The sequence below is a fragment of the Triturus cristatus genome, chromosome 3_2, assembly GCF_964204655.1.
Source record: "Triturus cristatus chromosome 3_2, aTriCri1.1, whole genome shotgun sequence".
NCBI lineage: Eukaryota > Metazoa > Chordata > Amphibia > Caudata > Salamandridae > Triturus > Triturus cristatus.
The window spans coordinates 59,117,698-59,134,400 of NC_140584.1; the positions used below are offsets into that span (position 1 = coordinate 59,117,698).

Here is a 16,703-nt window from a genome sequence, read left to right on the forward strand (position 1 = left end):
TGAGTAAGCCCATGTCTGCCCTGTCAACATATGCCTTCAATCTGTTGACATGAAGCACCCTGTGGGGGCTTCTGGGAGTCCCAAGGTCCACCAAGTAGGTGGCTTCTCCCTTTTTCTCAACAATAGTGTGGGGTCCAGACCATTTGTCTTGGAGTGCTGCTGGGGCCACTGGCTCCAACACCCACACTTTCTGCCCTGGCTGGTAAACAGTCAGCACAGCCTTTTGGTCATGCCAAGCTTTTTGGAGTTCTTGGCTTGCCTCAAGGTTTTTAGAAGCCTTCTTCATATACTCTGCCATCCTGGAGCGGAGACCAAGTACATAATCCACTATATCAAGTTTGGGTTGTCTGGGAGGTCTCTCCCATCCTTCCCTGAATAAACATAGGGGTCCTCTTACAGGATGCCCAAACAAAAGCTCAAAAGGGCTGTAGCCAACCCCCTTTTGTGGGACCTCTCTGTAAGCAAACAGAAGGCAGGGTAAAAGGATGTCCCATCTTCGCCTAAGCTTGTCTGGTAAACCTTTTATCATTCCCTTTAGGGTCTTGTTGAATCTCTCAACAAGCCCATTGCACTGTGGGTGATAGGGTGTGGTGAACTTGTAGTTCACACCACACTCCTTCCACATTGCAGTCAAGTATCCTGACATGAAGTTGGCACCTCTGTCAGAAATGACCTCCTTTGGAAAGCCCGCTCTGGAGAATACTCCAAGCAGGGCCCTTGCCACAACAGGAGCTGTTGTGGTCCTCAGGGGAATAGCTTCTGGATACCTGGTGGCATGGTCCACTATCACCAGTATAAATCTGTGCCCAGATGCTGTTTGTGGGTCCATTGGTCCTACAATATCTATGCCCACTCTTTCAAAGGGAACCCCCACCACAGGTAGTGGTATGAGGGGGGCCTTTGTGGTGCCACCTGATTTGCCACTGGCTTGGCAGGTGACACAGGAGCGACAAAACTACTTAGTATCTTCTGACATATGGGGCCAGTGAAAGTGAGGGACAAGCCTGTCCCAAGTCTTGTTCTGGCCTAAATGTCCTGCAAGGGGAATATCATGGGCCAAGGTAAGAAGGAAGCCTCTGAACTTCAGTGGTATGACCAACCTCCTGGATGCACCAGGCTTGGGGTCTCTAGCCTCTGAGTACAGTAGCCCTTCATCCCAATACACTCTATGGGTACCTTGAGCATTCCCTGCAGCCTCAGCAGCAGCCAGCTGTCTGAGGGTTTAAAGAGAGGGGCAGTCTAATTGAGCCTGCCTCAGATCTGCCCTTGAAGGTCCCCCTGTCCCAAGAAACTCAACCTGATCAGGTTCAAGTTCTTCTAGGACAGTTCCTTCAGGGCTCTCAGAATCATCCTCCTGGGAGGGCTGATCCACCACCTGAGGCAGGGGGGAAGGCACAGCCTTCACCCTACTGCTCTTTCTCTTGGGTTGTGACTGGTCCATAGTTTCAGGATCCAGCACTTGTTCAGTGGTGCACTTTTTGGCCTGTGACCTGGTCACAGCAAGGACATGTGCATCTATCACCAGCATTTCTGCATGGGTCCTATACTCCACTTCAGACCAAACTGAAGTTTCAAGATCATATCCCAGTAAACACTCTACAGGAAGGTCTGAACTAACAACAACTTTCTTGAGGCCAGTTACCCCTCCCCAGGAGAAGTTAACAATAGCCACACTATGGGAGGTAGTGGCATTGCTAGCGTTGGTCACTAGGTAATTCTCACCTAGTATGATCTGTCCAGGGTCCACAAAGGCAGGTGTCACCATTGTGACACTAGCCCCAGTGTCCCTGTAGGCCTGAGCCATTCTTTGGTTGATAAAAGGAGTCTGTCTGTACTTGCCCAGGTTACTGGGGCCTACAGTAGAGGACAAAGCTAAGTCCCCATCACAGATCAGAACAGCCTGAGTAGGTATCCTGACTAGGCCAGAATCCTCCTCAGTTCCCAGGGTTAACCCTACTACACCCTTTTGCTGGGAACCACCACTTACAGCTGGACTAGGGGGTACAGTTGCCTTAGGGGCAATGGTGGCTGGGGGCTTATCCTTTTTGGTGCACTCACTAAACCAATGTGAGTTGGACTTACAATAGTTGCACCATGGTTTCTTTTGGCCATCTTTCTTTTTATCCTTTTTGGGACCACCCTCCCCCTGAGCTTTTTGGGGGCCTGGTGAAGGCATCTGGTCTTTTTGTTTCTGATCATTACCCTTCTGGTCTGCCTTTTTCTGATCACCGCCCTGGTTCTGGTTTTTCTGCTTAACTCTAGTCCTGACCCATCTATCTGCCTTCTTTCCCAATTCTTGGGGAGAAGTCAGATCAGAATCAATCAGGTGTTGATGCAGTAGCTGGTTTTGACAGTTGTTAAGGATTTGTTCTCTCATGATCAAATTATACAATCCTGTATAGTCCTTAACCTTACTTCCCACTAGCCAGCCTTCCAGAGCCTTAGTGGCACAATCTACAAAGTCAGTCCAGTCCTGAGTCTGTCTCTTCTGGGTATCCCTGAACAACAACCTGTATTGTTCAGTGGTTAGGCCAAACCCATCAATTAGAGCACTCTTCAGGACAGTGTATTTGTCTGCATCCTCATCACTAACTGTGAGGAGCTTGTCTCTACCTTTCTCAGAGAAGGAGAGCCACAAGATAGCTGCCCACTGACTTTGGGGTACCTGCTGTACTTTGCAAGCTCTCTTCAAAGCAGTTATCCATTTGTGGATGTCATCCCCACACTTGTAGGGAGGGACAATTTTGCTCAGGTTTCTATTATCATAGTGCCTGTCTCTATCCTTAGGGATATTGCTGCCACCAGTGGGTTCTGACCCACTTAACTTTTGCTCTCTAGCCAGAGCAAGCTTCTCCTTGGCAAGGGCAAGTTCTTCCCTCTGAATCCTCAGATTAGCTTCCCTCATTCTGGCTTCATGCTCCTTTCTCTCAGGGGAAGTCATTCCCCTGTGGGAGGAAGCATTAGAGATGCTAGAGACATGGGAGTGGATGGATTCCCTTGAAGGGGATCTGTCCCTCCTGCTTCTCTGTGTAAGCCTACTTGGGGGTCTGTATGGGGGGACCCCATGCAAACTCCCATGTAAGCTTAGGTTAGCCTGGCTAAGTCTTCCTACTTGGCCCTGGCTGTCTACCTCTTCATCTGAAGTCCCATCTGACTCATCTGTGGTGGGTAGACCCTCCTTTGTACCTAGGGTACTGGCCCGTGAGGCCCTAAGAGTATCATACTCCTCTAGGAGTTGTACTAGCTGAAGGAGGGTAGGGTTTGCACCCTGTTTTAACTTTCTGGAGGTACACAATTGTCTCATCTCCTGAAAAGTTAGGGTATCATATCTAGAGGGGGTCTTCTTCAGACCTGCCCCTCCTGAGAGAGCATCTTCTTGATCTCCTCCCAGAGACATGATCTAGTGAGGGTGTGGTGTGTGCACCTACCTACACTAGTTGTTTCTACTAAACCTCTCTGGTAGTTGTAGTCAGGGTGTGTTACTCCCTTCAACCTACAACTACTAAGTCCAGTAGGACTTAAGTATTATAATCTATGTTATATGTACCTAAACAATATCTGTGTGATCTTTCAATTTAGTATCTTAAGATTACAATGGTATTACAACAGCAAGCTCAGATCCCAACCGCTGCTCACCAATGTGAGAAGTTGGCCTGATGTATGATGTCACTAGTTCTAGTGTACACCTTATATCAGTCCAAACAACCCTTATGGTGATTGGTTGTAAAGTCAACCTTATAGACCAGCTATCCTAGTGGTAGCATGGACAAGAGCAGTCTTAGGCTAAACTCTGAATGGCATGTGAAGCCAGCTGTGATACCATATATGATCCCTTGAATACCAAATGAAAGGACACCACAACAGATATATATATAAAATAAAGTGTATTTATTCTAGTCAAACCCTCAGCACTCTTTATGAGATTAGAGGTAAGTACAACACAGTCTTATTCAAGCATACATTAAGTCACACAGGTAAGTAATACAGTTAGGCCCTAGGGGCCACGCAAACCATATACTAAAGAAGTGGTATAAAGACCACTGTCACGGAAATAGGATAGGCCTGGGCCTAGGGAATCGCTGGGGCTACACTACACTAGCAACAGTTAGGAAGTGGGAGGCCCACGGGATTCAGGTGCAGAGTGGAAACACTCACGCGTAATGCGTAAAAGTCGATAGAATTACTAGCTGTTAGAAATTAACAGTTTAAGGACACTTCTGAAGCAGCTAGAGAGTCGAGACTCGGAAACTAGACCATAGGGTAGTCACTACCCTTGTGAGCACCGAAGTACCCAAGTTACCTAGCCCACGGGCTGCGGGTGCATAGGTGTGAACTTGCGTCGGGTTTCGTCGTGGACTTCTATGGATGCCTGAAGGAAACTTGCTGACAGGCAGTCAGTGAAGAGTGTCCGGTGGATCCCAAGGCTGGGATCAAGAAGAGAGGATACCTGCAAGCAGAAGGGACAGAGTCAAGGTCACTAGCCAGTGACCACGTGGAACCAGGAAGGAACCAGGCGATGTCATAAAGATTGCAGGTGAAGGTGAAGCTTGTCGCTGCAGCCACGGGGACCAGGAGACGTCGAGGACGACCAGGACCAGGAGGCGAGCTGTCCCACGAAGGCTCTTGCTGTCGGCGGTGTCAAAGTTGAACTAGGACTCACCAAGCCTTGGCAAGCGGAACCCACGAAGAACGGAGGACTTGCTTCTGGTGCAGACCAGGAAGGTCTGGGGTGCTTCTCCTTTGCAAGGAAGCGGGAGCCAGTCTGGAGGAGCCAAACCAGCAGTGAAGATCTCAGGATGCGTCGTCACAGAGGCCACTAGCCAACGGGCAAGCAACCGGACAGACGCGGCAAGCAGGAAAATGCAGAAGGGCCCCACGCAGGACTCGTGGAGTGTGGGGGGCTGATCTTTGGTGCAGACGGTGCTTGGGGTTGGGGCTTCTCAATACCCGGTGCACAACTTCGAGGGTGCCTCAGAAGCTGCGCTGGAAGATACTAGCCACTTTTCCCAGGTATCCGGTCCCACGTCTCTCGTCGCCTCCACGGATCTCAGCTCGGCTGTGGATGTGGATCAGGGTCGGAGAAGTCTGGAAGTCAAGGCTCTGGTCGGGATCTGCAGGCGGTCCCTCGTAGAACTTCAGCAAAGCAAAGGGTAGTCTCTTGATTTTGCCTGTTTGCACAGGGTAGCCACTCCTTGGCCACAAGGGAGATTCTTCAGTCTTCTTCTTTCGTCGAATGTCGAAGGTCCAGAGTTTCTGTTCAAGTTGCAGGTTCAGGATAATCTAATCTCCTGGGGCCCAGCTACCACTCTTATACTAATCTGGGGGGCTGGGTTGCCTGCTAGGTCACGCCTTATGGGTGGGACCTGGGAGGGGGGTGGTTACACCCCCTTCCCTTTGTCCAGTTTCGCGCCAGGACTGGGGCTGGAGTGCCCCAGCACCGGTTTGAACTGGACTATGCACGGGACACCTTGTGTGCCCCAGGCATGTCTCATTCTTTTCATCCCTCCCTGCCCCAATACACTAAGGCCTGTCTGGGGTGGTGCTCGCACCTCCCAAGGCAGGAAACCTATTGTCCAAGCCTCCCTTGCCGGGATCACTCCCAGTAGCAGGAGGTCAGACTCGTGTCTGTGGCAGCAGCATCCATTTTGTGATGCTGGGGCTCTGGTTAACTTTAACCGGGTAAGTAGGTTACAACATGTCTTCTCCCTCTAGAAGGGAGGAATAATATACTCATCACCAGAAATGGTATGGGGGTATTATTCCAAAGTGTTAGACACCTTACACGACATGTTTTGATAAAGCCAAACCATAGTTACCATAACCGTTTAAGATTATAAGGCACTTTAAGAGTATATGGTAGGCTATATCATAGAACAGCTATAAGGACATGGTTCCGAAAGCTGCAGACAGGCTCAGCTCATGCTAGAGCACCATCTCACATGTTACCAAGCACTCTGCCTCCAGGATTGTTAAGGCCTGCCATAGGAGTGGCTGATAGGTACACGTGTCTATATGTAAGTTAGGTATAGGAATACTACACCTAAGCAAGGAGTGATTACAGGACCTTGCCCCAGCTGAGTGATCAGCCAGTTATGTCATAATGGAAGGCCAAGCCAGGGGTGGCATAATACATGCTGCAGCCCCTGGTAGGCCTAGGGTACACCTATGCCCTGGGTACCTAAGGTACACTGTACCGGGGCCAATAAGGTGATCCTATCCAAATGGGTTATGCACCTAAAGTACATAGTATCAATTTAGAGAGAGAACAGCTGGGCTGTGGGTCTGATTAGCAGGCCCACAGCCACATCTAAGTCGAAAACCAGTAAAGCAAAAGCAAAAAGTGGGGGTTAACATAGAAAGCAGACCCTACTCTCCTACACGGACTATATGTGCAGAACCCACCTGCCCGACCTGATGGACTGCCAGCGGAGGAGGTGATCGCGAATCCTGCTGCTGACTCATCGATGGGCCTGAAATGGACTAGGAGGATTTGGAGGCAGAGGCAGAGGGGTAAAGGGAGAACTGGCCCGACCGCTTGCTCCCTGACCCACGAAGACGCTGGGTACCACCTCCGCGGCCTCGCAGAGGCTGGACAGCTTGCATGACTCGGTGGCTGGTCTGGAAATGGCTGATTGCCCCTTCCGTAGTCACGAAAGGCAGACTGAGAGGGACATATGGTAGCCGTGAGGCCCAAGGATCTGGCCGTAGCTCGAGATTCCTTAAAGTGCTCAAGCGCCAAGTCTGCCTTGTCGCCAAAAGGCAAGTGCCATTAAAGGGCATGTCCATCAGGGTAGTCTGGACATAACCAGAAGTGCTTTATCAGGCATAGCGTTGCAATGCTACAGACAAGGAAACAGTTCTGCCTAGTGAGTCGGTGGTGTCCAGTCCACAACTAATGCTGTGTCTCTAATGTCCGCAATAGCCAGGGAGAGAACTGCTCAGGCATCCTCCGAGGCAGTACCTGTGCAACCGTATCCCAGATGGTATGGGAGTATCGGCCGAAGAGGCAAACGGTATTCACCGAGCTCAATGCCAAGCTGGAGGAAGAAAACAACCTCTTCAATAGATGGCCTAGCTTCTTGGATTCCCAACCAAGTGGTGCAAAGGGGAATGCGCCTTTGGAAGATGAGACTTGGACAACTAAGGTCTAAGGGGAAGGATGTTGCATAAGGAACGCTGGGTTGCCCTGAGCAGGGCGATTGTCCTACCCACAGGAGCCCCTGTGCTGGGCCTGGACCAAGTGCCCAGAAGGATATCAGTGAGGGCTTCATTAAACAGCAAAAGAGGCTCGAAGTCAGAAGCCGCAGGCTGAAGCACCTCTGTCAGGAGGTTAGTCCTGACTGCCACTGAAGGGAGCTCGAGGACAAGGACCATGGCTGCCCTTCTCACCACCACTGCATAGGAAACCTCTCCTCCGCAGCCACAGTAGGGGGAGAAAGCAAGCCAGTGTCAGGAGAAGTGTCCAACCCACAGGCCTCACCCAGGTCCATCCACCAGTGAAATGTGGTTTTCAAGCTGGTCTGTTAAAGGATCCAGTTGCCCCTCCCAGTCCTCTTCACCACCTCCTGGCACAACATCAACACCAAGGATAAACACAGGGACAAAGGTCACTTCTGGAATCAGAACAGACATTGATAGACGCCGGTCCTGCTCCGTGTCCATGTTGGGGATGAGGATGGGTCGACGCCGACTGAGAGCCAAGGTCGGCGTCTGGAGCGTCGCCACCGGGATCAACATTGGGGAAGGTCTAGGTGGAACGACTGATTCTGGTCCGGATCCGCTAACGGATCCATGAGGGTCCTCCAGATCCGGGGCCGAAGATGCCGGCATTGAAGGCCTGGGGCCCCCAACCAACTCCGCGAGCCCGAAGGCTCACCAGAAGAGCTGGGCTGCCCAAAGATGAAGTGCAGGGCCTCAAACATTTCGCAATTGGGAAGGAGACGCTCCGGGTCCTGGTAAAACAGGGAGGCACAGAGTAGCCTCTGAAAGAGGCTCAGATTATGGAGGCCTAGAGCGATGAAGCTCCATCTTCCGCACTGCTTCTGCCGACGGACAACGCCTACGCTTCTTCGACGACTTATTGTGCTTACCTGAGCGCCCGAAGATTTTAAATGTGACAAGGAGTGCGGGCTCGGCAACTGGTCTCTGGACCTAAACCTTCGATCGAAAACAAGAGCGACGCAAACTCGAGCGCCGGGCCTCCAACAGCTTTCGGGACCGCTCACGCAAAGCCTTCAGATTCAATGCCCGGCACTCAGAGCACAACTTTGCGTCGTGGGCACGCTCCAAGCACCAGAGGCACATGAGTTGCGGATCCGTCATGGACATCATCTGAAGACTGGATCCGGAGGGCTTGAATCCAGCCCTATGCTGGTAGATGCACCAGGAGTCAAAGAAAAAAATCTCAACAAAAGTCGGCAAAAGGTTATCCAAAAACCAGCTAAGGGGTAGCTCTCTCTGGATCTGCGCTTGGGCTGGCACAGAAAAAGAAAGAACTGACAGCAGCGTGCCCGGCCGGTGTCTATCCAGGTCCCATGACATAATTTCCGCTGTGCATGACACCTACGACCGACGTGGAGAAAACGACGCGCAGGAGTGCTGCTGATGAAAAATCTATGGATCCAGACTGATGCCTGGGGGAAATTCAAAAGGTAAGGAATCTACAACTAGAAGTCTCTATCGGACAATTATTCTGACATGCGCTTTGAAATTCTGATGTATGGTGGCCTCCGAGTGTGGCAAGATCAGTGAGCCTTCACATCATTGCGTTAATCGTGCCATGAGATGGGGGTATTAAAGCAAATGATTTCCATGTATGTCTATGGAAATTTGAACTTACTGCTATTGTAATGTTACCATGGGAGTACAACCTATAAGACAGGGAATGATTCAAACATATGAGACCATATGCTGGAGAACTGGGGGAGTCCAAGCCACTGCGGCTGTTGTGGCATGACTGATATCCTTAGAAGGTTCGCATCACAATTCTCCAGAGGCTCTGGTTGGGCGATTGTAATCTTACAGATACAATTAATGGACTTTCTGGTGCTCTCTAACACAACAGGGTCTTAGTAATATTCCAGCAGTTGAGAATGATGAAAAGACAACGAAAGGGAGTAAAACTTTGAAAACTGTGCTATATGCATGTCTCCAGCTAGAAGCGTAATGAATTGTTGTTAGGAAACAGCCTCATCCCCACATGTTGCTCCCATTTTGACTACTAAGCACTGGTGAAATGACTAATGGTCATCAGGAATAAATGTTTAATTGGCTTAGCCCCAATTCCCATAAATTGACTTACTTGTAAGTCCCTAGTATATGGTGTCAGGGGTACCTAGGGCGTGTAAGTTAAAGTCTCTCTCCAAGGCTGCAGCACAAGTTGTACCACTATGACCGAGACAAATCGAAAGCATGACTCCCAGCGAGCCATTGCGGACTAAAGCAGGAGAACATATGATGGACGGAATGCTGAACAAATCAAACATTCACCCCAGTCACAGATCTAGTTTTAATCCATTGTTTCTTTGCTCACCACGCCACCACAGTTTATACCCAGCCATTTGGAAATCAGTCTAGACCCTGCTTCCCATGGGAACAGTCCAGGCTGAACTACCAGGCAAGGTCCTCCCTGGACCGCAAACCAGCATCCTGGGACCGGTTTTGGGGTATCGCCCCCCTCATCAGCCAAGCTAGCTTGTATCAAGTGGCACAGTGAGCACATGACCCACTTCTGGGCATACCCTTCCTACTTAGGGCGACAAAAACAAAAAGAACATATGATGGACCGAATGCTGAACAAATCAAACATTCACCTACAGTCACATATCTGGGTTTAATCCATTATTATTTTGCTCGCCACGACACCCCAGTTTAGACCCAGCAATTGTTGACTGGCAAAGCAGTTTTCAACTACTTACTCGACTTTGCCATTTCAAGCCATGGCAAAACTCTTTTTTGTTTGTAGTCACCCCTAAAGCAAGCCTACTGATGCCTGAAGATAGGGTGCATTAAATTAAAAGGCTGAACCTGGTTGAATCAAGTTTTCAAGGTATTACTGTCGGAAGACTAGTAGTCCTTTTAGTGAGTGACATGCTAACACTTCAGCAATGTCAACTTCAAAATGGGGCTACAAAGATTGGTACCTAAAGGTATCAAAGGAATTTGTTCATTTCATCCGATTTAGAGGTTAAATCTATTTTAAAGTCAGAGGTGGGTAAAGTACCCAGGTTTGCCTCCAAGTGATAGGTTTGAAAGACCCCCAGGAAGGGACAGAATGGGACTGCCATGGGAGGTGGTGTTATCCCCTCCTAGTAGGAAAGTCAAACGGGGTGTGGATCCAATGGGCGAACTTCAAAGGGGACCTAAAGATGAATGCTCATGTGGTCTAGAAATTGGTTACCGCATTTTTTTTGCTCTTATCAAAATTAAACATTAGCTAGACACAAAGGTCTTTGGACGTCCAAATAAAATCATCAAGGGTGGTGGAAAGAGTAAGCATAGTCGGATTTCCTATTTAACTTGACCAGTGAAAGAGTCAACACTGCTTCATTAGTCCTCGCCACAACAGTGTACAAAGGCTAGGACAGAAACCTAGGACAGTAGAATTGAGAAGTGGTGTTACAAAACAATAAATGTAAAAACTGCCATTCTTGTCTCACTCCACAATTTTTACAGTTTAACATGCGGAAAGTGGCTTTTACACAGCTATCAGGCAGTCATATAGACATAATTAAGTCAGTATATTAAACAAACTTAAGTATATATATTAAAAAAAGCCTTAAGGAGGTTCATACCTGCTGGTTTGGTCCCAGGCGTCAATGATTTTGGTGTAGTCTAGTTTAGGACAGGATCCAGCCACTTTCGAAAGTAGCATCCAAGCAGCTGCAGAGTGATCTGTCTCAGTGTGTGAGATCAAATTGTTGATGAAAGTGGATGAAAATTTGTCTTTGGTTGACCACATATAAAAAGCCTTAGATACATAGCGACTGTGAGGAAAAACAAAAGGTTGTAAGTAAATGCGAGAACAATTTGTGTATACTGGCCATTTACCAAAACAGTGCAGGTGATATTTTTCTTACAATAAAGAAGTATTGTCCAATGTTGGTCCCTCAGCCAGCCACATGGCAGAGTGTCAGGTTAAATCACAAGTAAGGGGGACTTGGGGCACTTATAGTTCCAATATACATGCCCCTAGGATATATGTATTTAAACAAGGGTATGCAGTTCCTTGGAGGAAAAGCGAGGACTGATTGGTACAATTAATTATCCGAAAGAAGGAGGGGGTGTCTCCCACTTTAGGAACTAAGGCCCTCACCCACCCGGCTGGATGTAATGCTTCATCATAGGGCATTCCCCTCATCAGGCCAGCGCTGCAATGCCTGACGGGCACCCTATGAGGGGCTCTTTGTTGGAGATCTTTTATTCCCAAAGCCGCAAGGTGCGGTGCGAGTATAGGGCCTGGTAGTGTAGATGAATGTCATGGATGTGAGGGAAATTTAAAACTGGATTTAGTGGTACTCAAATTAATTTTAATCAGGGAGTCCACTTTTCCCAGCTAAAATGTGAGATGGCACACCACTGGTATAATGTTCAGCAGTGGCTATAGAGTAAAGGTCAACATGTTTCTTGCCTGGGTTGTTAAAAGATCAAGAGGCAATTCGTCAGGACAATGAATAAAATAACTATCTACTGGTTGGGTTCTCATTAGTATCAAGGGTAACCCAAATGTTCTAACACCCTAACAGTGAGGTACCTTATGGTAATACCAACCTAGAAAAAACGGTGATATAAATTAATAAAAATCCTCTATATAAACAGCATGCAATAGAGTTCTAATCGTGTTGTTAGTTAAAATCACAAGTGACCGGCGCATTGGAGAGATAGAAATAAGTGGCAGGCTAGTGGCACATCTATGGGCTCAGCAAGCAGGATGGATAGTCAAACACCATGGCATGTAAACAAAATGTATTAACTCACCCATCAGGGGTGGATCACAGATACATCTATTGTTGGTAGAAAGTACATTAAAGTTTTTAACGTGCTAGTAGATGAGAGAAGATTATTGATGGTATAATAATCTAGCTGTCATATAAAAAAAAAAAGATGCCAATAGTCAACAAGGACTCAAGAAAGAATTCCCATGGTGACCGCATGGGCCGCATACTGACAATTAAGCAGCGGCTCAGGGGCCGGACAAACTACCCTTGCTCTACCAGCTCGGCAGAGTGAATGGACCTGTGTTAGGCATGAATAAATACTCGCGCCGACCAGCCGTCTGGTCTATTCAGAGCCCCATCTGGATGGTCGGGTGTACTGTGTACATCAGGAGGGGCGTGGCCGACGAAGTAGTCTGGCGCCTGAAAGTGACATGTCTGGGTGTGGAGCCTTATTTCCAAGGCGGACGCCATATTGAGACGCGATAAATTGGTGCTGGCGAAAAACATCCAAATAGCACCGCAGTGGTAGCAAACCTTGTCGTGCAGGTAATAGTACCAATGGCCTAATTGGCCCTCATGGGGAGGTTTTCATTTTTTCTTTTTAAAATAAGTCTCAAACGAATCAGCATGTTAGTCACAGTATATTCCCACTTGTGTATGTAAAGCCTCAAAGGAACTGCATACCCTTGTTTGAATACAGAGTGTCGGGTTAGTCATGAGAAGAATTTCATAAAATGATGCTAAATAGGAGTAATTTACATAATCTTTTATTCTAAAAATATGGCATGGGCCTCCTCCGTGTACTAGCCTTGGTCAGTACTAAAATATCAAAGTAGCTCAACGTTATAACACCCCAAATTCTAAAGAACAAGTGAGAAAGATATTAGCACGTTATGAAAAGTCATTTGTTGTGGATGTACACATTAGTTCAGTCAACTCAGCAGAAGTTAAATCATTACCAAAATTAAACCCAAAAGGATCATTGTGGTCAACACATGGAAATCAACTCCTACTTACTCTGAACACTACAACTTTGGTGACTAACAATTTAGAAAAACACTGGCAGGGAGACATGGCAGAACAGGGACCGTCAAAACTAGTCTCTATGGAGCAATGGGGGGAGGCTTTCGGCATGACGAAATAATGATGATTTGAAAGCAACCCGGTCAGACTTCAATCAGAAGCAGCATAAGAAGCAATTAGGACTCAAATGTACCAAAGGGAGTTCACAACAACAGCAAGTTAATGTAACACCCCAAACTCTCCACCTACCTATGCAGATTTGGTGCTCCAAGATGGCTGAATTATCAGTGGTAAATGCTTGCTTTGGACCCAAGGTGTCCGGTTTAGCCAAGTTAGTATCTGAAATTGAGGTGTGAACGGAGAACCGGGTAGCTTGGGAAATAGCAGAAAAGGGTGCAGCAGAGCAATGATAATGGGTGACAGGCCACATAAGGTGATAAGAAGACAGGTTAATGCTGCCTGCCCAGTTAACATGTAGAAAAGAAACAATTGATGGACGGAATGCTGGACAATGCAAACATTCACCCCCAGTAACAAGGATCTGGGTTAAATCCATCATTCTTTTGCTCACCACACCACCCCAGTTTGGACCCAGCCATATGCAAATCAGTCTTGACCCTGTTCCTTGTGGGAACAGTCCAGCCCGAACAGCCAAGCTAGGTCCTCCCCGGACCAGACACAAGCATCCTGGGACCGGTTTCAGGGCATCACCCTTCATCAGCAAGGCTAGCTTGAATCCAGTGGTGCAGTGAGCATGGGACCTAATGGGATTACCTGCTTGCCATCTTGGGAAGAATGGGATTACCAACAACATACCTTAGCTGGATAGCTTTGCTGTATAGCCAACCTACAGACTTTGTGCAGGTGAATGGGCTACAATCAGCTCATTTCCCGATCTTCAGGAGCACTCGTCAGGGGTGCCCCTTGCTACTCCCAAATACAGGTCATTTCTGTAATCAAGCCTAGAAATAACTAGGGCCTGTAAAACCGTTCTCTGAGCAGACATGGGGAGACAGTACATTATATTTCTTAGCCACTTCAGTATGCCAAAGCAGGTGGCTGCCACCCTGCTAATCTGCTGACTCATAGTGAGTTTACTGTCCAGAGGAACACCCTAGTTCTTTACAATTGGCACTGGGCGGGGGGGCATTCTGGTTATCCTTGGATGACAGATACCACAATTTGTGTATCGTCAGCATAGGAAAAGAGCTTAAGGCCACAGTTCTCCACTATCTCGGCCAATGGACTAACATATAGATTGAACAGCAGAGGACTCAAAGTGGATCCCTGAGGCACAGCAGAAGGTAAACAATGTGGTTTAGACCTATGTTGATTAGTAAGCACCTGAAAGGCGGGATCGTGCAGCAAAGATTTTAATCAGGATAAGGCAGTATTTTGTATTCTCATTCCTTCTAGTCTTTGTATGAGCATAGTGTGATTCACAATATCAAAAGCAACTCTGAGAGCTAACACAATCAGTGCAGCAGCTCTGCCATCACGCAGTTAGTGCTTCAAGAATTCCATTAACACAAAGTAACACTGATTCAGTGCTATGATGTGCATGAAAACCAGACTCTGAGGGACGTAGTAAGTTATTGAGTTCTTTGTGCTTGAGTTCTTTCGCAGTTCCCTTTGAGATCTGGACCATGTCTGAGAGATTCCCCTGATGCGTCCACTGGAACTTCAGGTCCCACTGCAGAGTCCACATATGCCATCTGGCATGTGTCTCCAGCAGGATGCAGGAGGCCATGAGGCCCAACAGTCTCATCAAAACTCAGGATAGAGGCTGAAAAATCAGTATCATAGCCTGAATACCTAGTGCTCACTGCTCGGGAGGATAAGCCCGAAACTGCAGTGTACAGAACAGCTCAGATGAAAGGGAGCGTCTGAGAGGTAGTGAGGTGTGACTTGGGCATGTTTATAGTGAACCCCAGCAAGTGCAGAAGTTTTGCCATAGTCTTTAGGTGGGAGACGACAGCCTGGAGGGAGTCGCCTTCAGCTGTCAGTCGTTGAGATAAGCAAATACAGGCACCCCTGATCTCTGCAGATGAGCTGCAACCACCGCCATCACCTTGGTGAACACCCGAGGGGTACTGGTAACGCTAAAGGGGAGCACCGTTAACTTAAACTCGTGGACTACCGTAAACCACAGATAGCACAGGTGAGCAGGCAGGACAGAAATATTTAAATAGGCGTCCTGCAAGTCCAACACTAGCATCCAGTCTCCTTGGTCCATGGCAAACAAGACCAGAGCCAACATGAGCATTTTGAATTTTTCCTTCTTAAAGAAGAGATTGAGGGCTCGCAGATGTAAAATAGGACGAAGTCCTTAGTCCTTTTTGAGGAACCGAAAGAAGCTGGAATAGCAACCACAGCCTACTTCTGGAACTGGATTCCTCTCTATGGATCCCTTGGTCAAGAGCGTCATGACCTCTTCAGTTACTTTGGTTTCAAGACAAGTCAGTTTATCACTTAATTTTTAGAGAAAAATCATAACATGGGTTCCTATGGAAGAAAATAATGTTATCGATTTGCAGGTAAATAACCTACAAGAATAGTTGTTTGGGGTTTGAACGAAGGTTCTCCAAGTTCAAAGAGGCACTCAAGTTGCACCACCAGTGGCACCAGGGCGTCCGGGTGCAGAGTGCGGATGCCCAATGTTAGTCAATAGGGCCAGGGGACCTTCGGTTAGGGGCTGCTTACGAGCAGGAAACTCTGGTGTGGAAGCAAAGCTCTTGGGGTTAAGGTCCGCACAGCAGAGGCCAACCATCAGCGTAGCAACTGCACCACAAGCGGCACAGGGGCAGACGGGTGCAGTGTGCCAAGAAGTGGTAGGGTACCCTGTGGTTTTTTATGCGGACATTCAGGTCAGCAATGTTGTTGCAGGCTCGGGCAGGCAGACTTCCTGAAGGCGACCACCGGCTGGAGAGGTAAGCTGGGATCTTGGGGGATGTCTGGACACCATCGGTTAGGGGGCCCAAAGCCGTGTGGCGTCTGGCGCAGGGGTGTCTTTTGGTGTTGGATTCTTCTGACCACCTCCGGTCACGGCTGGGATCTTCAGACTGCTTCGGTTGCAGTCGGGGTCTTCTTACCGCCTTCAGTCGCTGTCGGGGAGATCCTTCATGGTTGAAACTGCAGGTGTCGCCTTTAAGCTTGAGGGAGGTCAGAGGGTCACCGGACCGTGGATCAAAAGTGCCGGGGAGACCTCCTCGGAGTGTTGGGCCACTCAGGCTGTGTGCAGAGTGGTACAGGTCCGTGGGGCTGCTCGGGTCCAGATTCTCGTCTCGGAGAATTTGGTTGAGCAAATCCAGTGTTCACAGGAGAAAGAGTTCCAAAGATCAGTGTAGGGCAGGTCCTCCGGGCTCTGGGGGGCTGCTGGACTGGTTCTTTGCTGTAGGCAGGTTGGAGTCAGGACAGGCCGGTATGGCTGGGGCCAAAGCAGTAGGTGTCCTCTTCTTCCTGGGTCTATATTCAAAACATGATACCTCTTACACCATTAATACCAATCTGCTCTGCTACCAGTTGGATTTTTTTTTATTTATCCCTGGATTGCAATTAAATACACATCAAATGTATTTGTTGTTTTCACCAAGACATGTTGTCCCTGTGCAGGGCTTACTAAAAAAATGACGATGCTTAAAACAGTGTGTGAAGTGAGCACAAGAATAAAATTAAAACTCAAAACATATAAACCATAGATACCTGAGACTTACATCTGTACATATAGCAAGAGAAATGACGAAC

The 16,703-nt window shown here is 48.1% G+C and overlaps 1 protein-coding gene across 1 annotated transcript in view; it reads right to left on the reverse strand.

Moving 5' to 3' along the window:
• NCAPD3 (non-SMC condensin II complex subunit D3) overlaps positions 1-16,703 on the reverse strand; it is a 1,141,478-nt gene that overhangs the window by 550,855 nt on the left and 573,920 nt on the right. Inside the window, exon 20 of the mRNA XM_085646993.1 lies at positions 10,794-10,985. Coding sequence (XP_085503119.1) covers positions 10,794-10,985 — 192 coding nt within the window. The remainder of the gene's footprint in view (positions 1-10,793; positions 10,986-16,703) is intronic.